We start from the raw sequence: 24,619 nt of genomic DNA, 5'->3' as shown, positions 1-24,619 counted from the left end.
CGTACGGGTGAAATTTTACACTTTCAAAGTAATTTACAGAATAACCTTGTCGACTCTGAACGACGAGACACAAAGTTTCAAACTTGGCCGACGGCTCAATCTCAACTCGATCTTCCTAACTTTTCTTGCGAGGAAGAACCGTCTTCGGTTGATCACGGTAAGTTTATACATATATATATAATATATATGTATATAAATATATATATATATATATATATATATATATACATATATAAATGAGAGTCTCTCATTTTCTTACAAGAGAAAAAAAAATAATTGTTTCGAATTTGAACCTTATAAAAGTAGGAATACGTACTAATTAAATGATCGATTAAATAGATCAATAAAGAGTCAAAATCGTTTATTTTCTTTCGTCGATCTTTCTTAGAAGGAAGAAGAAACAAGTTCTCGATTGAAGGAACATAAAAGCGAGAAATTTTTACGAGGAGCTTTCGCATTCCAACGACATTTGCTTGTTGATAATCCGTTTGCATTAACCGCGTTTATAGCTTTGCCGTCGCCGATGCGGCTGTAACAGACCCAGTATAGCCTAAATATTTATGAGCAAGTTATATCAGCATCGGTACTCATTAACCCGCATGATCTTACGTAAGAAACGTACCTAATTGTCGGCCCTTTATTTCGACTTTACTACCACGTAATCGCGATCATTCGTATGCATAGAAATGATTATACATTTTGTGGTTTACTAATGTAAAAGGAGAGATTCAGATGACGATCAAAAAATATAGAAATTTCAACAAAAATTTCTCTTTAAAGATAAAATGTATTTACTTCGATCAAATTTGAACTTTAAATGTGATCATTTTTCATAATACTAACGTGTAATCCAAAGAAATAAGTTAAATTTATAATAAATGTGAAATACATAGAAAATTTAATGAGAATTATCGAAGCAATAAATTAGAATCACGTTCGTTTTGTTTCATTCGATTAAAATGAGCTTGACAATGTCGACCTAAATATATATCGTTTGGTCTTATCAATGACGTAATTAATCATAAATGTTATTGAAAGAATGATCGTAAATTTGGTATATTTTCATTGTCTTTTAGAAATTGAATTACGCGTTTCGTTGACTTTCAAAAGTTATCGTTCTCGTACTCGTCATCAACGAATTTCAACGATTTACGTCAGACGATAATTAAAGTAGTCGGGCATAGAGACAAAAAGGAGGATAAGAAAAAAGATGAAGAAAAAAAAGATCTAAAGATCCTTCGTCATGCTAACACACCGGAATTCTAAGCGGCGATTTAGATATTTCTCTAGACTCCGACGCGATTCAATTAACTTTCACGTTTTAGAAGCGGCATCAACATCGCACAAGGGTTTATCAGTCGGCACGGCGCACTACTCGTGCAATGACGCATCGAATATGCGGCTATTTTCATCATCACGCGGCATAAGACGACAAAAAGGTCGGCCCGCGGTGAAATTCTCTTGTAGTTCCGCGAAGTGGCAAGAAAATCGCTCGCTTTAAGGAATGACTCGATCCTACTTGACCATTCAGATTTATATATATATAAATCTTAGTGTATATATATATATATATATATACACATTCTTTTTTTTGCAAGAAAAAAAAACCTTGTATTTTTTAATATTACAGTCAAGTTTATTAAAATATTATATGATAGAATTTTCAATCCATCCTTGCGATATACTTCTGTTTCTTCTTCCTTACATCCTTTTTCTTTATCTCTTTTTTTTTTCGGATCGGCAAGCAAGCAAGCAAGTATGATTCTTCCTTTTATATCGTATACTAATAAAGTTAATCTCTAAATTCAAGATATTTCACATTGTGCAATAAATATAATCTGACAAATGTTACTTCGATTATTGATCTGTTTATTAATTTTTTTTTTTATCGTAGAAAAGATAAGAAAATTAAATAACAATACAGTCGATAAACCGCGTAAAGAAAGGACTGCCTTCACGAAGCAACAGGTCCGTCATTTGGAATGCGAATTTGCGCACAGCAATTATCTGACGCGTTTGCGCCGATACGAGATCGCTGTTGCGTTGGATTTAACCGAACGTCAAGTAAGAATTATACTCGATAATGAATATTTCTTTTGAGATGTTTCATATGCTAACATAAAAAAAAAAAAAAAACAAAAAAAAAAGCAAAAAAAAATTTACTGATACAACTCTGTCTATTTTTATAGGTCAAAGTATGGTTTCAAAATAGACGCATGAAGTGGAAGAGAACTAAAGGAAATACAGCCAATCTACGAGAACGAAATGCTGTATCTTAATACACTTGATATTCGAACATAAACATAAACATATGTACATAATAGTTAATATTAATTATTTACTCGTACTATGCTATGTAAAATCCTTTCAAAATTTGTACATTATTTAGAACAAATCGTTCATTGACGCAATTTAAATATTTTAATTATCAACTTGTTCCACTGGTGGAACAAAAAAAAAAAAGAAAAAAGAAAAAAAGAAAAAACGCTTAATAAAAATCACATTAACGAGTTAGAATATTTATTTTATTTCGTTTCTTTCGCTTGCTCGTCAGGAAGAACGATCGAATTGAATTTCAAATTAATACCATTCTCTTTTAATTTCTCCTCCAATTTTGTCAAATTTCTTAAACTCTTTTTTGTATATAGCTTATGCTTATCGTCACTTATAATAGAATTTCTAATAACCGTTATCTTTCTTCTATTTATTACTTTTGGATACCTCTTCTTCGTCCAACTTTTTCCAACGAAGAATCCTATGTGCTGTTTCTCTGGTGGTATGTACGTGGCTACAAATTGTCATATAAAATATAATAATCTTAAAGTTTAATTTGTTTTAAATCAATATAATACTGAATATAATACCTTTCAATAATCTACCGCACATTAAATAATTATTCATCGTTTCGGCTGCTATCTTAGCAACATCAGGATATTGAAATTCGACGTAACCATAACCTCGACTAATTCCAGTCTACAATGAATTAGAAAGAACATAATTGACATAATTGCTTAAAATATATATATATATATATATATATATATATATATATATATATCATCATGATAATAAAAGGAATGTAAAAGATATGTATAAAAAATCCGTACCTTGTTAGATCTTACAAGCCTAACTTTGGTAACTCTACCAAATTGTGAAAAATAATCTTTCATTTGATCCTCAAAGAATCCATGCGGTATATGACCAAGATATATAAGTCCCCTACTCGACTTAAATTCCCATTTCTTTTTCGCAGCTTTCACAGTGAAAGATTCTTTCAGTTTATCTTTCTTTGATCTATCTTCAATCTGTTTCTTCTATAACAGTACGTAAAATTATGAATATATTTACAATTTATATTAAAGAAATTATTTGAAAACATAATTCTGTATAAACACGTGACACCTAACCTCAAATACTTCTTTGACATTTTTCACAGCTTTCCGTAGGGTCGATTCTCCTGAATTTCTTGTGGCTTTTGTTTTATTCTTCACAGCTTTCTTAAGTGCTTTATCTCTTAAAGTGTTTGTTTTATTTTTAACTTTCATTTTGATAAATAATAATTCACGTAAATCTTATAATATCTCTGTACAACAAGCAACAAGCGACTTCGCCTTCGAGACGAAACTAGAGACATCTAGTTGTATCCGCTAACACGACGACAATTTCTGATTGGTCGAGTAAAATGTGGGAAATTCAATGGCTTTACTTTTTCATTCCCATTTTTCTGAATGAATTTATTCAATTTCCGATAGCTTATCAAAGTTCCCTGAATACAAATGGGCATGTTTTATATTTAAATAAACAACGTATAGGTAAAAGATTTGGATCTATAAGATAGAATTGAAAGATTACTTTAAAATATTTATATCTGTAATGGAAAGTATTGGAAAACGGTAAATAAAGAATAAAAAGAAAAGAAGAAGAAGAAGAAGAAAAGAAAAAGATAGATAAAAGAAAAAAAGTAAAATACGAATTGAACTAATCAATAGAATTTAATCTCTCTCATTCAAACTTTATATTGCATTCATTTCTGTTCGCATGTTTTGCGAGCTTACGTGCATACGTCCATAGATTTATCCAACATTTATGCGCCCTTGCGTTTTCCTTTAAAAGCATGACCTACGTTTTTCTATCCTTTTAACCTTTTTACAATCCTGTTTATTGTCGATTCTAGCAGGCTTTAAAAAATTCAACAATTTATCTTTGAAAGTCTATCTAAAAGTTAAAAATACCTCACGAACTTCCAATGTACACTATTTCCTTAATGCAATATTAACATCAAATATCAGTTATTTAAAATCGGCATAAAATTTTATAATATAGGAGGAAAAACACGAAGATATCCCTTTTTTTTTTTATAGGTAATAGGTATAATATAACTCTACCGGTATTCACCCCTTTTCTTAAGAGTATGGAAACTCATTCTCAGACATTCTTATGCCGGTATAAAGGTATTTCGAAAATCGTACTGTTTGCTAATGTTGCGCGATCACAACTAAAGTTTTTTATGGAGAGGGAGAGAAAGAGAGGGAGAGAAAGAGAGGGAGAGAAAGAGAGGGAGAGAGAGAGAAAGAATAAATAAGAAGAAGAAAAATAAAAATAGAAAAAGGAGAAGAAGGAGATACGAGAGAAAGAGGAGTATATGATTGAAAAAGAAATTGTTCGAGAATGTTATAAAAAATCAATGATCTTTAAAAGATATATACCAATAATTTTCTATATTTCTTCTTCTTCTTCTTTTTCTTCTTCTACGTTTATTGTATATTTTCAAAATATTTTAATAGATTTTCTACGAAATTTATTATATATTCCGTCGGTCTCACATCCAATCCCATACTTGAGGTTTACTAGTAAAAGAGAATTTTCTGAAAGATGTAAAGAGGGTGAAGAAGGAGAAAGAGAAGCGAGGAGTAGCGATGGTAGTATATGCCATTGCGCACGCATCTTTGAATGAACATGCTTTTCAAGGCTTCAGTATCTCCGCCGAGGTTCGTGAGAACGGTATACCCAACGAAATCTCTTGATTTTATTTCGACATTGTATATGTCGTAACATAACAATCTAAAAAGGAAAAGTGTTCTCTTTTTTTTTTTTTTCGATCGAGCGATAAAAAGTTCTGTTTGTCCGTTGATCGAATTAAAAAACGATAGACTGAAGAAAAAAAAAGGAATAAAAATAAAAATAAAAAAATAAAAAAAAAAAGAAGATAATAGCAAAAGGAAAAAAAAATGTTTCAACCTTTTTTTTTTTCTCTACTTTTAATCGATCATTTGATCGATCATTTTTCTTTCGATCATTTGAGGATAACCGAATAATCATAATAATCTTAAACCTTTTCCATTTCCTATTTCTAGTGAAATTTTAATTATGGTGTACCCTCGGTGGTTGCGATTTCTCGATAAAGAAAGGACACGCGATACAAGGATTCGCGCGTGTATTTTAATAAATGTTTCGAATGTTTCAGATCAAAATTCAAATGTCAAAAGTAAAAGTGATACGATCCTTCTGTCAAATTATCATAACGTTTAAGCCTTCGGGTTTAAGTGTGCTTTAAATTAATGAGAATAGTTTTTCTTTTTTTCTTCTCTCCCTCTCTCTCTCTCTCTCTCTCTCTCTCTCTCTCTCTCTCTCTCTCTTTCTCTTTATTCCACGTTAGTGTTAATCTCGTGTGAAAATAAATGTGCTTGTTCTTCATCAACTTTAAAAATTCTTCAATCGCGAATCATCAAGGATCGTAGAAGAAGAATGTAATCGACGCATTTATCGAAGATTTATCAAACGAATGTTGAAATAACATTAATTTTCGTAATAATAAAATATTGATATAATATAGAAGGAAGCACGATACGATTTATATTAAGATTGAAAACTGATCCTGAATATAAAAGAGATAATGATATTCAATATTATAGTTGTGTTATCTTAATGCAAGATTCTTAAGAAAACAAACTACAGGAGAAGAAGACTTGGAATTTTTAAGGGCGCATCTTCCTTAACTCAAATTTCAAGAAAGATTTTCTTATTAGTACAATAGCTAAGCGTGCTTGACAATACTCTTAACAAGACTGTCCAATTAATAATAAACGTACAAAATAATAAATTTGAGAAGAAAAGAAAAACGAAAAAAAAAGCAAAACAAAAAGAAAGAAAGAAAGAAAAAAAATAAAAAGGAAAGGGAGAACACGTAATAACATTTTGAAATTGGAATCGATTAAAACTACCAATTATTCTATTCGTTAACAGGTTATTTTAATTCCGCTCGCATAAATCTTATGATTTTATTAATATATATATATATATATAATAGAAAATGAAATGAAATCAGTTCGAGCTCATTGAATCGTTAAATTCACATTGAAAATATTCATTATCAAGAAAATATACCCATATTTGTCTGCGCATCGTTTATTAATTCGATTTTAACAAGATTCTCATGAAAATCGTATTGGTTTTAAATGATAAACTGACGATTAAATAAATAACATTCGTTAAAATTTAAAAGGGAGAAAGGATATTTTTTCTCACGATTATAATTGAAGAAAATTATTTGAGATAAAGTCTCGGATAAAATATGAGTAGCATTAATGAATTACATGTGTACAATTGCACTGCGTCGATTCTCGAACTTAATATATCTTTGTTAATAAAATTAAATCGTAGCGAGTTTTTAATCGTCTCCGAAGAAGCTTTAGGAAGATCGACGCAAAGAGATATTCTTCGTGATGCACTTTCTGATTGTATCTTCGGTATTCAAGAACCACCATTCGATCTACCTTGGTGGCAGAAGCTTACATGGTCGTTGATATATGCGATCATTTTATTAATTGCAACCGGTGGAAATATAATCGTCATGTGGATAGTACTTGGTAAGGATTTTATCTATCTTCAAATTAATATTTTCATATTTCTATCGTAATTTTTAACATTAAAATTAGGAATCATTTCAACTCAATTTTATATCGTTCAATTAGATGATAACAATGAGATAACGATAAAGTGAATATCGTAATCTCGTCCTTTCTTACATTTCTTTATCACCTGTGCATTCAAAGAATCATTAAAAATTTTAAGTACAATGATAATATCTCGAAATTTTAATTGTAAATTAAAAATCCTTCTCGATATTTATCAGTTATCATTTTGGAAAATAAATTTATTAAAATTTCTCAATACTTTCTTAGACTTTACTTATCGTTAGAAAAGAAAAGAAAAGAAAAAAAAAATACCTTTACTTTCTTTACTTACGTTATAATTTCTGTGGTATGATCTCACTTTTATCGGTATTTATTATCAACACAGAAATTATTCTACTTATATGTTACGATGCTAAAAAAAAAAAAAAATGGTAAACTTACGTAGATATTTACGTAGGATATATGTAAGAGTACGTAGATGATTATTGAATAATAATAAGAAAGCATTATAGCGACAATTCCATATTAGATCAGTATTCTCGATATAGTTGTGAAATATTCTATCGATGAAAATGTCCCATCGAATATCATTCTGAAATAGATAGATAACATGTTACTAATAAAACTCTCGAGCGTATAAAAGTTCTACGTCAATCGTAACTTTTTTCCTCCTTCCTTTTTGGTTTCTTTTCTCTTTCTTTTTTCTTTTCTATCGTTCCAAAAACGAACCAATTAGTTTTACATCCATGTGAAATTACTTGTCAGCGAGATATATATATATATATATATATATATATATATATACATAGGTGTAGGTATAGAAAAAATATATGGAGATCGTGTAATCGATCGGGAATATCTAAAGAAAGATATCACGTTACAGAATGATTTACGTCTTTCAAGGATTTTCTTTTCCTGAAACATATATTTATTACCGTCATAACGATACTCCTTTTTCTGTATCACGATATACTTAGAAAGACACAGTTATGGATAAAAAGGTATCCAACATATATTTCACGTTAACAAATCCTATATCTTTTATGTTTCCCAACATTCGATAAAAATCCGAAGTGTATGAAACAGACGATGTAATATAAAGAAAAGAAAAAAAAAAGAAAAAAAAAAAAGAATAAAATGTGGTGAAGAAAGTTGTCCGTCAAAAAAATAATTCAATTGCCCTGAATATCGTACTATAAAAGATAGTATCGTAATATAAAAGATAGAATGGTATCTGTAAAAGGGAAAAGGAAAAGGAAAAAGAAATACAAGGAAAACGAATCGAAAGAAAAAATTTCTCTTCAAACGTAATACAATTTTAGCTTTTAGCTTACGACGGAGAACAAATTTGAGGATTTTTTCGATTTATTTGATTCTTCTCGAACAATCACCAATTCTTTTTTTTTTTTTTTTTTTTCTTTTTTTTTTGTTCCGTGCAAAGGTCTTCTATTACTTTGAAAGCTGCAAGATATGTCACGAGATGGATAGACAAGTTTTTAGTAGCTAGCTACGTGATTTCATACGGTCGAAAAAGTCGAACGTGACCATGCCAATGTTTATCCACTTTCAGTGTTGAGAAAGGTTTTCTCATAAAAAAATTCTTTAAGAAGGGGCAGATGAATCTAACTTTTCCTAAAAGTAAATCGTTCTAAAGTTCAATCGGTCTTTTCTCCTTTTTTTTTTCCTTTTTCTCTCTTTCTCTCTCTCTATCTCTCTCTCTCTCGTGTAAAGTCATTAGAAGTCAGACATTTATTAGCATATCATAGAAAATTGAACGAACCATTTTCGTAATATCAAACAAAATGTTCTTTTGTTTTTTCGATTTTCTCTCCCTTTCTCTCTCTCTCTCTCTCTCTCTCTCGCTCTCTCTTTTATTGATCTCTCTTTTTCATCGTAAATTTTCTTGAGAAAGCATTACGAGATATTTAACTCTGTAGAGAAGGAACAGGTAGAATTTAATTACAGAAGAAAAATAGAACATATCCATTTATCAACGTGAAAGTATGTTCCTCCTGTGAAGTTTTTACCCTTACATCTCGTTAACTTCGAAATTTCCACCCTAATATTTAGCCAGAAATTGAACTAATCTTTGGTTCCCCATTGAGAAATGCTAGATGATTAAACATTTATACCATACGTATGTACATATATATATATATATATATATATATATATATATATATGTATTACTGTGTGTGAAACGAGTGTTTGTCTTTTTTACGTGACAGGCTGGAAAAAAAGTTGTACGTATGAATATCATGATTGCATGTTTTGTTATCGATTTTTCTGCGAGTGAAGGAGAAAGAGAGAGAGAGAGAGAGAGAAAAAAAAGGAGAAAAAAGAAAAAAGAGAGGAACAAACATGTCTTTTTTTGTTGATATTTATCTATGTTTGATGAGAGGTAGAAAGAAAATTTTAATTTATATATACCATCAATGCATGTTATGCATGTTAGTAATTCTATAAAATGAACATTTTCTCATTGGGATAACATATTTTCATTGACAAATGCACAAATATAAACTATAAGGGAATGCACTATCAAAAGATACGATGGATAAGTGTAATAAAAACTTTTGCAACTCCGTCAAGGAGAAAAGCTATATCTATGATCCTTTAGAAGTCCTTCTCCTTTTTTATAGACTGAATTTTTTTTACTTCCGTGATTTTTGTCCCCTCGAGGGTTACCGCAAATTCAATGAGGTGACACGTGTCGGTAAAGGGCATCCTTCCTTTTTCTTTACCACTTTCGCTAAAACTTTTCTCATATTTTAGGGCAAATGAAAACGGGCTGTTGCTAAAAGTTTATCTAACATTTATAATGATCTCTCTCTCTCTCTCTCTCTCTTTTTGTTTCTTTCTCATTATAATTACATTATTGGATTATGAAAACAAATATACGTATTGAAATGAAAAAGTTTTCTCTTTTCATTTTATAAATTGTTTCACATTTTTCTCTCTCCCTCTCTCTCTCTCTCTCTCTCTTTTTCTAGTGAAAAATCCTTGTTATTTTTCGCAACTTAAACGAGAAATAAAGAGAGAGAGAAAACTGATCGTCGATAGAAGACGTTTAAGAAAATGTTGAGAGTTTGATAAATATGTTTTTCGTTCAACTATCGACTCCATGAAAAGTGAGTAGTATTAAAGGTTGCTGTTGAGTTAAAGCGACGAGAGTACGATCGATCTTCGTAACTAATAACGTTTGCCTAACTACAGACAAAGTAAGATATATATATATATATATATCTTACTTTACATATGTATATATATACATATATGTATTTATAACAGGCAACTTATATTATAAAAACGTATTTTTTTATATATATATATTTTTTTTTCTCTTTTTCCCTTTATTTTTTGTTCTTTTTTTCTCTTCTTCTTCACAACAATTTTCCACTAAGAACAGCAAATTTTTCGCATTACGAACGCATTTATTATAAGCTTGGTGGTACCTGCGTAAAAGCTGAGTCAACACGAAGGGAATTTGCTTATTTTATCGGTGGAAGAATTTAATAGGCACTCAAAATTGCTTTTACGAGAATGTAAAAATGTTCAGTAATATTAGATAGAAAAATTGTTTAGTAATGTTAGAATTATCATGATCCTTGACCATTCTTATCAATTTATAAATGTTATAATATTATATTTTTCAAAATAATATATGAACGATACCCCTTGAGTATACTGTTACAAAAGTATCGTGAATTTGCATAGATGAAATTGATTAGAGAAGTACGAGGATATTTGGAGATAATTACGTATAATTTCGAGATAATTACATTTACATTCAAGATTTTAACGATTTTATTTTAAGAAAGAGAAATAAAAGGGAAAAGAGTGGAAAAATAAGAAATGTATAAAGGCATTTTTTCTTTTTTTTGTATTATTTAAATTTGTTTCACATGTATATGGGAGAGAGGGAGAGGGAGAGGATGGAGTAGAATAGAGAGGGATATTAAAATTTCATTGTTGTCATGGGCGATGGTTCAAACTGTGCCATCCAAATGCGTTAAAGTACATTTTATGAATATTCAACTATCCTTCCTCTATCTCGAACATAAATTCATTTTTTCCATTTTTTTATTTATTATTATCCATATCGTTATTACGAATACATTTGCATAAACCATGAAATTAAAGTAAAAATTTATGAAAAGATCAAGATCATCGGTTGTAAAAAAAGAAATATATATATATATATATAATTTTTGTGAACAAAATTTGTGAAAAAAAAAATATATATATATATTTAAAAAAAAAATAAATATTTATTTATTACATAAAGTTTCTTTGAAAATGTTTTCTTGTGATTTCTTCAAATCATTTCTAGGCGTTGAATCATTTGCATAAGGAAATTGAAACGATAATATTAAAGTAGATAGGTAGATAGGTCGGTAGATAAGTTGGTAGATACTTCGATTTACTTTGAAAATACTCAACAAATCCAACGAGTAATTCCACTGAAAGCATTATTTTACAATTACGACAACGTTAACATTACAGATTGAAATATAAATCGAATTTAATCGAAGGCAAGTTTTAAGATAGATTTTGGTCGGATAATCGGATCTATCTATCTTCTTATTTTATTATTCCTGTTCGAGTTTTAAATCAAATGAATTTTTCTAATTGAAATAATTTACACTTAATGGATGTACATAGAGTTTGGATTTACGATGATCTTCTTCGAGATCTTTAGCAATTAATTCTTTTAATCTTTTAAGAGATCTTTTTTATTTTTTATTTTTACAGGTGAAAGCCTTTAAAAAGATTAACACATATACATATATATATATATATATATATATATATTCTTTTTTCTTTTTCACAGCACATCGTCGGATGCGTACTGTTACCAACTATTTCTTAGTGAATCTCTCATTGGCAGACCTGATGATGTCGTTACTTAACTGCGCCTTCAACTTTATTTTCCTCCTTAACTCTAGCTGGCCCTTTGGTGCTATCTACTGTATTATCAACAACTTTGTCGCTCATGTGACTGTCGCGTCGAGTGTCTTTACATTGGTGGTTATATCGTTCGACAGGTATGTCCTACTTTTTTTTTTCTTCTTCTTCTTCCTCTTCTTCTTCTTCTTCTTTTCTTTTCTTTTCCTTTTTTTTCGCCCCTCTATACTTTATGTATATTTTTTATTTAAATATTACTACAAATATACGATACATTTTTTAATATATTACGTAGATATTTCATACTATATGAATTATTTAACGATAAATAATATCGAATGATCATTAAAGAAAATATTTCCTTAAGAAGATATACCTAATTAGAAATTAATAGCGAATATCTTATCGTTGATTTAATGATTATCATTAAAAATTATTATCTATAATATTTAATTTAAAAATACAATGCCTCTCGTGTATAATTAGAAAAAAATTTCGAATCTTTATTATATAAAACAAAGTACATTGTTAATTAATACGATTTCAAATAATTTTCAAGCGATTAAATTTTATCGAATTATTATGTGTTATTTAAATCGAACGTAATAAAAATATAATTTTAACAAATATAATATATTATAATTTGTCATTCGTCGTGATTATCATAAAGAAGTTTTTCAATGTAACTTGTAAAAAATATTTATTTTGTGAGATCACTTTAAGAGTTAGATATAAAAGTTTAATTAATAACGTTTAAGAGTGATAGATGTTTAAAATAAGTTTCCCAAAGTTTCATCCTAGACGAAATTCCAAAAGAAAATAAAAATATATTTAGATGAAGATAAATTGGATGCATGATTTATTTACTTTCTCAATTTATTTATAAGTTTCATTGTTATCTATCGACAGAAAAGATACTCGGTGTAAACGATAGAAAGAATCGATTTGTTTATGTGTAACGCAAGTAGAGATTATGACACGTATTCGAATATGTATGAATGAAGTTTTATAAATCGTCTCTAACTAAGTTCATTTATGAGAAAGTATCAATGCAAAATATTTCCGTTCAATGATTGCTTCGACAAAGTCTATGTCATTTTTCTTTTGTTTTATTTATGCCATTTTTTCTTTTTTTTTTCTTTTTTTTTTTTTAGATGGATGAAATTTAGAGAAAAAGGAGCAAAAAAAAAAAAGGAAAAAAAATAAGAAAAGAAAGAAAAAAAGAAAAAAAGAAGAAAAACTCATTCATCATCGCGTCAATCAAAATCACGGAAGAACTTGATTCGACGTCGACTCAACTTCCGAACTTATTTTCTTTTATATCGATCGTACTTATTCGTCTAGAAAATAAAAAAAAAAATACTCTTCGATTCAGTTTATTTCGTCGAATTGGAAAAAAAGAAGAAAAGAAAAAAAAAAGAAGAAGACGATATAATCGTATCGTAATTTTTGAAATTTTGGGAAAGGGATGGTGGTTGAGGATGGGGGATAAGGGGAGAAAAAAGACGTTAACATTTGTGACGAATCCCTTCGAAATTCTTTAAATATGCAAGAAGTCTCTCCAGATTCGAAAACAGCTACGTATCTTACATAAATTTAAATAAAAGAACGATCAGAAGTTTCCTTCCTTTCCGTTTTGTCTTTTCCTTCCTTTCATTCCATCATTCATTCATTCATTCATTCATTCATTCTCTCTTTCTTTCTTTTCCTTTCTTCCTTCTTTACTTCCGTCCTTTATCCTTTTCTGTCATTCACGAAATCGATTCGTCTTTTACCAGAAATACGATTCCATCTATTCAGACTTTCTTACAAAGAAAAATTATCAAGTTTTACTTCTTTCCCTAACGATTAGATCAGTAATTTTCTTCTTAAAGGATGTAATTTACGAAAATACGAGCGAACGAACGAACGAACGAACGAACAAGCGAGAAACGTAAAAATGGATACGGATAGAACTTCGTAGTTCTTCTTTTTTTCTTTTTTCAATAGAAAAAGTTCTTGTACAGTAGCGAGTGTACTTGTCTAAATTTTCTTCGAAGTTTTGAAAAAAAAAAATAAAAGAAGAAAAAAAAAAAAGAAAGAAGAAGGATAAGAGAAACTTACGGATACACGAAGGTTTGACATTGTAGCGTACGCGTTAAGAGCCAAGATAAAATAGAGTCGAATGTCGCATGTGGGGAAAGAAAACAAAAAAAAAAAAAAGAAAAAAAGAAAAGAATAAGAAAAAGATAGAGAGAAAGAGGAAGAAGAAAAGAAAAGAAAGTTGAGATTTTTTTTTGTTGACATATTCTGATAAAGAAAACAAATCCTCTCGCAATATACTCTGGTTACCTTTATCATCGTTGAGCTTGTCTTTCCTTGGCAGGTAATATATAAGATGCAAGAGTAATAAGATAATAAAAAGAGTACATCTTTTTGAAATCTAATTTTCTTTAGATTTTCTATTATCGTTAATTCTTTAAAAAAAAAAAATTAATTTCAATGTAAGCTGATATTTTCGATCAGAAACTAAGAGAAATTATCACACACACACACACACACATATACACACATACACTCATCCACACGCACGTATATATATATTAATCCAATTAAACGAATAATACTTTATGTGAAATAATGATCAAATAATTTTTTGAAAATTAATTCTATTTTTTAAAATAATTATTACACACACATATATATATATATATATATATATATATATATATATATACTAATCAAACTAAATAAGAATTTGATCATGTATAAGTATGTACCCTTAAAGATAGGGGTCTCGTACCAAAACTTCATCCGATAGAAATCTTAAATATACGAACGCTATGGATACAGATTTTCTCTCTCTCTCTCCCTCTCTCTTTCTCTCTTTCTCTTCCTCTTTCTCTTTCTCTTTCTCTCACACGTTTCCTCGCGAACCAAGAGAGAATCGTAGATTTTCTAAGACTGATAATAATATTTGCCGGCAATAATTAAGGCCGGATAATTAACGCAAAGAAAGATCTTTGCTGTCTCATCGTTTTCAGATAAGCTGCAAACATTTCAGAAGATTTATATATACATATATATATATATATATATATATATATATATATATAATTTACCGAAATCAAAAAGCAAATAAATCATATATCCTATTATTTAATACATTTGACAATAACAATTTACTTGTCTCACTAGTTAAAATTGATCATTGCAAAATTGATTTTATTATTCTCTTATTTAAGGGATATAATAGAAAATAATAAGGAAATGAAAATAATACTGAAGAAAAAGAATTAGAAACTCTACGAAACCTGGTCAAAGAAAAATGTTATAATGGAAGAGTGTTCTTCTATTTGTTTTTTTCTTCTATTCTTTTTTTTATTTTTATTTTTTTTTTTTTTTTTTTTTTTTTTTTAAGAAAAGGAAAAAAATACAGAAAGGAGAAAAAATAATAGACCTGAGAGAATGAAATTTGATCGATTATATTTCGAGTATCTTTCTTCTCTTTCATTGTTTGGAACGTGCTATCGCTTAAATTGAGTTCCATACGATATTCCAACGAAATTAATTCAAATTCCTGGATAAAGATGTATCTCCTGTTATGCATATATATATATATAGATAAAAAAAAAAAAAACAAAGAAAAAAGAAAATAAAAAAATAAATTACCAATATCGATCTCGTATCATTAAAGTTTAACATAGCTATTAATTAATAACTCAATGTAATTCAAAAAGTTTGGTTTCTACGATGAAAATAAATCGAAGTCCCTCGTACCAGTTTTTTTTCTTTCTTTCTTTTTTTTTTTTTTGTTTTCTTTTTCATCGACTTCGACGTCTAAAAAAAAAGAGAAATTAATGAGATTGAATCGGAGAAAGTATCTGCGAGAATCAAAGTTTTTTTCTCCTTTCAAAGATCTGACTTCGAACGTTATATACGTCGCCTCGACAAATGGAATGAAAATTTTTCTTGGGAATTTTTTTAATCGTTTTAAATACTTTGCAAATTGTTCATATTTATTTTTACACATTTTATGTACATTTATCGTATACATAAATCAAATGCCTTACGGCTTCGTGTTTTATCTTTTTCTCATTTTCTCTATTTGCCTCGTCTGCTTTCCCCATTTTGTTTTGTCCGTATTTTGTAAAAAATGAAAAATAAAATTAAATATTAAAATATATTTTCTTCGTCCATCTCGCTTTCTCTCTTTTTTTTTTTTTTTTTTTTTTTTTTTATAAAACGTGTCATTAAGATTGTTCTTTATGTTCTTAAACGAACATAATATTAATTATTACGGGATAATAGATATTTGTATAATAATTTTTTTTTCCTTTTTTTTTTTTATAGAAATTTTATAATGACTCAATATTATGTCAGAAAAAGAAATGTTTTTATTAGATTGTTTTTGAGAGAAATAAGGAAACGAAAACATTGAGAAATATAATATCAGTTTTTATAAGATCGAAGCAGTATAAGGAGAAATAAAAATCAAACAAAAGTGTTGATGCATTCAATCTCTATATTTTTTATTCAAATCTCATGCATCTTGACGCCATGTGCCTCTATGCAATCATACATTAGCATTTGAAGGAACGTTAGATAATAAGCGAAGTTTGTCGTAGACGTTTCAAGGATGTACGTTCGTAAAGGGAGAAATGAGACGTAAAAAATAACGGGAAAAAAAGGAATTTAAAAGGAACGACAAAAATAAATCAAATAGAAATAATCAAGAGAGAGAGAGAGAGAGAGAGAGAGAGAGAGAGAGAGAGAGAGAGAGTAAAATTTAACAAATCAAAATGTAATCTGTTATGGTCCTTTTATTTTTCGCAAGAAAAAACGAACTGATTAGATTTCTGATCATTTCTTTAAAAATTGCCAATAACTACTTTTATTAGATATATGAATTTTCCAAGGTCTTGAAATTTGCTTTCTAAGCTAATTCAAAACTATCTCAATTAAGAATTATACCCTCTGTCAGCTGCAGATATTTCTATTAAATGTTTTTCTATTTGTAGAATAAATTGTTTATTTTCTTTCTTTTACTGTTTTTTTATTTTCTTTTTATTTCTCTCTTTCCTTCCTAAATGAATTCACGGAGATGAAAAAAATCTGGAGCATAAATGGAAACATTGTACGACATATATATATATACACAAGAAGAACGTGCTTTGATTAATGTTTATAATTAGTGTAAGTTAATATTGTATGCGCGAAATACACTTTTTCAATAATACAAGAAAATATTATTTATCTATAATAAAATACGCATATCTCGCACATTCAGAGAAAATTTTTTCAGTATCTCGCCAAAGCTTTTATTGTGAAATGCTTTCTCTGAAATTGCTTTGTTTCCCTATCATTTTATCGTAGCATAATAATAATAATAATAATAATAATAATAATAATAATAATAATAATAATAATAATAATAATAATAATAATAATAATAATAATAATAATAATAATAAAAATAATATTTTTTCTCTCATAGGCGAGAGAAATAAAACGGATTCGAAGTTTTTTATTTTCTTTTATTCTTTTTATCCGTTTATTATGATACCGATAAAATGTAAGAATATGATTAGCTTTCCTCCTTTCAAGTGAAATCGACAATGTTCAAATATGAAAAAAGTATCCTCATATTTCATTTGATCGATCACCAAATGTCATTACAATCTTCTATTATTCATTTTCCTTTTTACAATAGAACAAACAATTGCTGATAGTTAGTGAAAACGAATCCTTAAAATTAATCTATACGATATTTTCTACAAATATCTGTAATTAAGACTGTCACGAGAAATGAAATTAATGAGACAATAAATTCTTTTATCTGCGGTATTGTTAATTTTCTCTCTATTTATTATATCTATCAACACAATATATATCCATATATAAGGAGAGTCATTTACAGAAGAAAAGGAAAATCACGGCCACGAGTAAGACTATATATAACCCCTCGTTAATTAAATCACATATTAAATAAAAACGAAAAGCAAGCATCTTTGTAAGAAAGAAATTGAATTTCTTTTTCATATAAATATATATATATAAATATATATAGATATATATATATATATATATATATATATATATATGTAATTTTATATACGTTCCTCTAACTCATCGTCGTAAAATTCAAGAGGTTGAAAGAATGGTTGTCAATGACAGAGAGAGAAAAAGAGAGAGAGAGAGAAAGAGAGAAAGAGAGAGAGAGAGATTAGTTTTGTGGTAACTCAGGGTACCAAGTTTATTACTTCTTTGAGAAGAGACAAAATATAACGGGAGTAACTATGATAACAAAACCGCAGAATCTCATTCGCTTTACAATTTCGTCTGATTTACTTTCTCAAACTTACAAAGTAGAAATATTCATATCGGTTTACTCGTTAACTCGGTATCTCTTCCACGTCATTAATATCGATTCGTTAAATCTCAAAATTTCGTACGAATTAAAGAGAACAATTCCACTAATGCTAATCTCTACATAAGTTGAATTAGCAATGTAACGGAGCCAATGATAGATGATGATAATGATGATTCGATAATATGTAATCGCATACAACGATCAATACGTATTGGAAATTGATAGAACTAATTAATTACTGTTATTCTAGAAGACGTATTATGCATCTAGATATAATATATATCGTAGAATGACATTAAATTATAAACGAAATCAATTATTTCCAAAGGAAATAAATTATTTATTAATTAATTAATCCAAATATATTTATTTACATGTATCGATCTATACGCATTATCCCCTTTACATTTCTTTCATTTTCTATTTGCTTTTATCAAAGATACGAGGGAAAGAAAAATATAAAAGGAATTATAAAAAAGAGATAAATGAATAAATAAATAAAAAAAAAAAAAAAAAAAAAAAAATGAAAGAAAAAACATCAAAAGAAAAGAAAAAAGAAAAGGAAGAAAAAAAAACAGAAAATACAAGGAGAAAAAAATGAAAAGGGAGAAATAACATGGAACGGAATGCTCACATAGGAGAACGAATCGGATGAAACTTCAACGAAGCAATGATTGATAGAGCAAAACATAGATATAAAGAAAACTTCATTAATCCGATATAATTGTTTTCTGATTCATATGTTTCATGACCTATTCGAAGGAAATTTGCAACGTAATATCACGATGTTTATTACAAAGTCTTCGACAAACAACTATCTCTCCTTTGATTATTTCACATCAATAATAAAAATCGCCTATAGAATTTATAGATATATGTAGAATATAGTATCGTATATAAATACGTACGTATGTATCTATAATAATATCTTACACGTGAAGATGTGATATATCTTAAAGAAGATTTCGAGACTTTTGTATCTCAAGAGAAGAACTTTTACCAGGAAGATCAAAGAAAATTCACCGTGTTTTTTTTTCCTTGCAATTTAGAGAGGTGGGAAAAACTAAAATGCCATTTTAAAATTCTCTCTCTCTCTTTCTCTCTCTCTCTATTTTCTTTTCTCTCTTTTTCTTTCTTTCTGAGCAAAGAAGCAGTTGGGAAACTTACGACCGTGGTTCGAAATACAATCACGAAATTTCGTTAGGGTAAGAAAATAGCTTAAATTATTTTACGGAAATGGCTAAAAATTTATCTTTCTACGAAAAGAAATTGAAGAGTGCCTAAAGTTCGTGCCATTCGACAAAGAATTTCATTTAAATTTCAGGTCGAAAACATGTTCCTTCTTTCTCTTATACATACACACGTACATACACACATACACACACAAACACATACACAGATACATAGCGCACACGCACAATGTTATTTTCCGTAGATAAAATTTTTCGTTCGAACTTTTGCATGGTAATCAAAAATATTTTAACGTTATCGGTCCATGACAGTATCCGTGAAGGCGTTTAAAATATCGTATAATCGATAGACGATAGAAGTGTAGAGGACATGCGATTCCCACGCATTTCGATTAACGAAAAAATTCCATTAACTCAAAACTCGTAAGCATCTGTTTGCGAGAATAGTAAAGCTCCTTCTTCGCCAGCTTTTCCAATTGAAAGAGCAAGGAAAACGCGTAAGAAAAACGTCAAGATGGCCTCTTTTCGAGGATCACGTCTAGTAAACTTCACGTTTAATCATTTATTTTCTCTTCCTTCTTTCTCTCCTTCTTGTTTTTTTTTTCTTTTTTTTTTCCTCGTTGTTGCTCTCTCTTTCTCTCTCGCTCTCTCTCTCTCTCTTTCTCTCTCTCTCTCTCTTTTTCTCAGTCCTTAGACGACGAAACATCATTTGAACTGAACAAAAAAAAAATATTTTTCTTTCTTCCTCTTTTTCTCTTTCTCTTTCTATTGTATTTCCAATAAAATTTTCTAAATAGGAATATAAAATGGAAATATAAATATTTCAAATTCATTGATATTCCAGATCATATCGAGATTTTCTATTTGGATTTTGATTTAAGCTATCACGAATAATATCACGTTTCTCCGTTATTCGTGAACGTCAATAGAACCTCCTTACAAGCTTTTCTCCTTTCAAGCGAACGGAGAGAGAGAGAGAGAGAGCGAGAGCGAGAGAGAGAGAGAGAGAGAGAGAGAAATGTGAGAATCAAAGACGCAAGAAGCTAACACCAATCCTTTTGGTATGAAAGGAAGAAGCTTTAGCTGTTGAGCTGCTTTGAAGATGTCGCGAATACGTCGTTGCAAATAACTGTATTGCTCAAAGTCTCTCTCTCTCTCTCTCTCTCTCTCTCTCTCTACATTGTTAAATGCATTAGTTCATCTGGAATTTCTAGAAAATGAAACAAATATACGTCTTGTCGTTTTATATATTTTATGTGTAATTATACGTATGCATTTTTAAAGCATTTGTCATATTCTTTGCAATAAACGAATTTAATATAATCTTCTAATCCATTGACAATTATCAATTCATCCCGTTTCAGATATATGGCTATCATGCACCCTTTGAAACGGCACATGTCACGAAGGAGAACCATATTGACTTTGATTTTAATATGGGCAATATCGTCCATCTTGGCCATTCCCAATCTATTATATTCCACGACCAAACAGAAAAGGTAAAAATATTTGCGAATTGATATCAATGAACGAAAAAAAATCAACATTCATTATGTGTTCATTACAGATACTTAAACGGTAAAACAAGAATCTCTTGTTTTCTAGCCTGGCCCGATGGAGGATACTTGAATAGTAAGACGGGATACTTGTAAGTAAATGTTCTCGTTAAAGGAGTTATCCTAATAAACGATAAACAAATTGATTTTCATGAAGTCGCATGAAAACTTCTCGTAATTAGTAATGTTTACACGTATGCATATAAATGATTGGAGAAAGAAAGAAAAAAGAAAAAAAAAAAGAAAGAAAAGAAAAACAATATTGAACATACACATATGTATTATTAACCAAATGACAATTCTTTTGAAGAAATTTTATTTAAAAAAAAAAAAAAAAAAAAAAAAAAAAAAACTTTAACCGAATTAAAATCAATTTGAGTTTATCGTACTAATGATTCGATTATATGTAATATATATTTACGAATTGTATAAGTCAATGAAACTTAGTAAATGAATGAATCAGTTAAAAAAATTGATATTTTGTCTGTGTCGTGCGAAAGATAACGAAAAAAAGAAAGAAAAAAAAAAGAAAGAAAAAAAAAGAAAAGAAAAAAAAATTCGTTTCTTTCCTCGTTCGTTTTTTCCTTTCTATTTCTTTGTTCCAGTTACAATCTACTTTTTCTAAGTATGACATATCTAATTCCCATCGTGGTAATGGCCATTTGTTACACTCTGATGGGTCGGAAACTCTGGGGTTCCAAGTTCATTGGCGAGCTCACGCACAACCAGAAAGAGTCGATGAAATCCAAACGGAAGGTATAAAGTCCTCGGATCTTCTCAAAAAAAAAAAAAAAAAAAAAAAAAAAAAAAAGAGGGACGAAAGAAAATGGTTTCCTCCTAGCGATAATCACGCAAATACTAACGAAATCTTTTCTGGCACGTTCCATGGCTTAAAAGAGAATCACGCTGAACTCGTTATCGTTAACATAACGAAGAATTCACCAAATGATATCTCAGAATATTCCTCCCGCGGAATTCATTTGTGGTTGAACATAGTAATCGTATTGGATAAGTCGAAATGAGAATGTTATTGATCTTGCAAATACTTACGTATACACATATATACATATAATACATATAACCGTCTACGGTGATAAATCCTAAATCCTTGTAGGATTACGCTGACCATTCGAAGTCGAGATCGTAGCGATGCCCATTTAATGTCCGATCCGAATCAAATCCTCTTAATATCTTCCCTTTCCTTTCTTTTCTTTTTTCTTTTTTCTTCTTCTTCTTCTTCTTCCTTTTTTCGTACTTTGTTAGAAAAAATACCCCTCGAAATAACAGATCCGTCAATTCGTCTCAATTATTATCTTTCTTTTTTTCTCTCTCTCTCTCTCTCTCTCTCTCCCTCTCTATTTGTCATTCTCTCTCTATCTATTTATTTATATATGTATTTATCTATCTCTCTCTCTCTCTCTTTTTCTTTTTTTCTTTCTTTTTTTTCCAGGTAGTCAAGATGTTCATCAGTATCGTCACGATATTTGCCATTTGTTGGTTTCCCTATCAAGGATTTTTTATATTCATTTATCATTATCAAGACTTTATACAGACCAGCTACGTTCAACATGTTTATCTCAGTTTTTATTGGCTGGCGATGTCTAATTCTATGGTGAATCCTATCATATATTATTGGATGAACAATAGGTGAATATACATACATATATATGAATTTCTCTTGAAATGTCATAAATTAAGGAAAAATAAAAAATAAAAATATTTCTTCGTGATGTAACATGACATGCGGAAGAAAAAACATATAATTACTTCATTTATAGATTCCGAGTATATTTTCAATTGATAATCTGCAAGTGTTGTTGCGCGTTGGATCGAACGAACGTGAACAGTCCGCAAATGCGCGAATTTATAGAACTTCATCGTTCCGATCAAGAACGTTGTCGATGTGGTAAGTGCTCGCTGATTTATCTCGAATCAAAATTAAACTTTTGTTTGCGAAATAAAACGAGGAATAATAATAATAATAATAATAATAATAATATGAATATGAAGGAGTAAAAGAATAAGAATAAAAATAAGAATAAGAATGATGTATCCTTTTTAACGTGATATTGTGTAAGAAATAAATGAAAATTTTAATTGTAAGGATCTAATTAAAATATTCAATGTGATCGAAAATGTTGACGTTTACATTTGATAAAAAATTCATTTCCAATCGAGACAATCCGAGATTCTAATATTAAAACCTTTCGAAGAACTTATCGATTTCATAGGATGCGTAAAGAAATATTTTGTTGTTGTTGTTTTAATTACTTTATCTCTAATCCCGATTATTATTTCTCAATTGATAAGTTCAATAGGCCAATCAGTACCTTGTGATTTTCTTTTTTAACAATATACAAGAGAGCCAGAATCAAAAGTTTATTCTTCCATGGAGTTTATCTTTCAAGATCAAACTTCCGACTTTATCCTAGTTAAAGTTATTTACCGTTTCTAATACTTGAAGAAGAAACTTTATGTTTCTATAGAAAATAAAGTTATACATATATAATAAATTTCAATAACTATTACGATTCCTTATCATGGATGTTTCATTTAAACTTCGTTGTGAAATTTGCATTAAACATGGCTGACCAAAGAAAAATATATTTCGAAAGTTTTCGAATTTATACGATTTATAGCACATTTGGAAGTTTTAGATCAAGATAAGAATAAACACAGAGAGAGAGAGAGAGAGAGAGGGGGGGGGAGGGAGAGATTACGTGTTCATTTGATTTGTTATTTTTTCAGGACGTTTACAAACCACATCGATCCGATGGCGTCATAGCGGTGGGGAAAGTCACATTCAAACCTTTAGGATGAATTCTCGATCGACTTATGCAAATCGTTCTACCAAAGATGACACGGTCATCATTTGATAAATCAACAAAGAATAAATAAATAAAAAAGAAATAAAAGTGGAAGAAAACATGAATGTGGATTTAACAATGATGATTTCGGAAACGATCGATCATTCGATCGATCGTATTTCAATGTCCAGAACGTCGTTCTAGATATATTATCGATTGTTATTTTTTGATATTCAAAAACTCAGCGGCCCAACTTTCCTTTTCTTCATAAATAAATAAATATGAACGTAACATATATATATATATATACATATATATATTGTAAAAGAGTTTGAAACGAGGGCAAAGTGGTAAATACACGCTACGCCATTATTTTCTTACGTGGGAGGACAGAATTGTAAAAGGAAGAAAAATAAAAAAAAAAAAAAAAAAAGAATAAAGATGTTGGATTTAAAAGCTTCGCGAGGATCGATTCTCATACGTTAAAAAGATTTTCAACTGAAATGTATCGCGTGTTATGTAGCGTATATTTATTTACGCAAAGACTTTTTAGATAAATAGTTTCTCGTTCACACGCGAAAGAGAAAGAGATCTCTCTCTCTCTCTCTCTCCCTCTCTCACACACACACTCATTCTCTTTTTCTTTCTTTTTTCCATTCATAAATTATAATAAAATAAAACAAAATATATATATATATATAAGCGAGGAATATATCAGCATAATCTTTCTACCTCGAATAAGGAATAATCGTTTAGAAAAATTTGTATTAACAAGTTTTCTGTGAATAAATTCAATGTAAACGTTTGTCTAGTTTAATCCTCGTGTCCCAATGACAATACTATTTCCGGACTAATCGAGCGATATTAAAAGGAAAAAAAGAAGAAGAAGAAA

The 24,619-nt window shown here is 29.1% G+C and overlaps 3 protein-coding genes across 4 annotated transcripts in view; 2 read left to right on the top strand and 1 right to left on the bottom strand.

The window, feature by feature from the left end:
- The window catches only part of btn (buttonless), a 7,801-nt gene extending 5,398 nt beyond the window's left edge, over nt 1–2,403 (top strand). For both annotated transcript variants that reach the window (XM_085659645.1, XM_035874988.2), the window contains exons 3-5: nt 1–157; nt 1,895–2,064; nt 2,190–2,403. The exon at nt 1–157 is cut by the window's left edge and continues 115 nt beyond it. In XM_085659645.1, the coding sequence (XP_085515771.1) occupies nt 1–157; nt 1,895–2,064; nt 2,190–2,279 (417 nt within the window). In that variant the 3' untranslated portion in view covers nt 2,280–2,403. The remainder of the gene's footprint in view (nt 158–1,894; nt 2,065–2,189) is intronic.
- On the bottom strand, nt 2,267–3,613 carry LOC118445463 (MKI67 FHA domain-interacting nucleolar phosphoprotein-like). The gene is made up of 4 exons (XM_035874989.2): nt 3,408–3,613; nt 3,108–3,314; nt 2,865–2,973; nt 2,267–2,788 (listed from the first exon to the last, which is right to left on the bottom strand). The coding sequence occupies exons 1-4, from the start codon at nt 3,543–3,545 to the stop codon at nt 2,526–2,528; spliced, it is 717 nt and encodes a 238-aa protein (XP_035730882.1). The 5' UTR covers nt 3,546–3,613; the 3' UTR covers nt 2,267–2,525.
- Nucleotides 3,614–6,571: 2,958 nt separating this feature from the next.
- Nucleotides 6,572–23,886, top strand: LOC118445513 (tachykinin-like peptides receptor 86C). Its single transcript, XM_035875109.2, has 8 exons — nt 6,572–6,866; nt 11,749–11,962; nt 20,729–20,863; nt 20,932–21,012; nt 21,526–21,676; nt 22,371–22,567; nt 22,699–22,826; nt 23,669–23,886. Exons 1-8 carry the CDS (start codon nt 6,572–6,574, stop codon nt 23,794–23,796), a joined length of 1,329 nt encoding a protein of 442 aa, XP_035731002.1. The 3' UTR covers nt 23,797–23,886.
- Nucleotides 23,887–24,619: the final 733 nt, after the last annotated feature.

Source organism: Vespa mandarinia, chromosome 10, assembly GCF_050613455.1.
Source record: "Vespa mandarinia isolate Hongniang chromosome 10, ASM5061345v1, whole genome shotgun sequence".
Classification (NCBI taxonomy): domain Eukaryota; kingdom Metazoa; phylum Arthropoda; class Insecta; order Hymenoptera; family Vespidae; genus Vespa; species Vespa mandarinia.
This window is presented reverse-complemented; position numbering and strand designations above follow the sequence as displayed.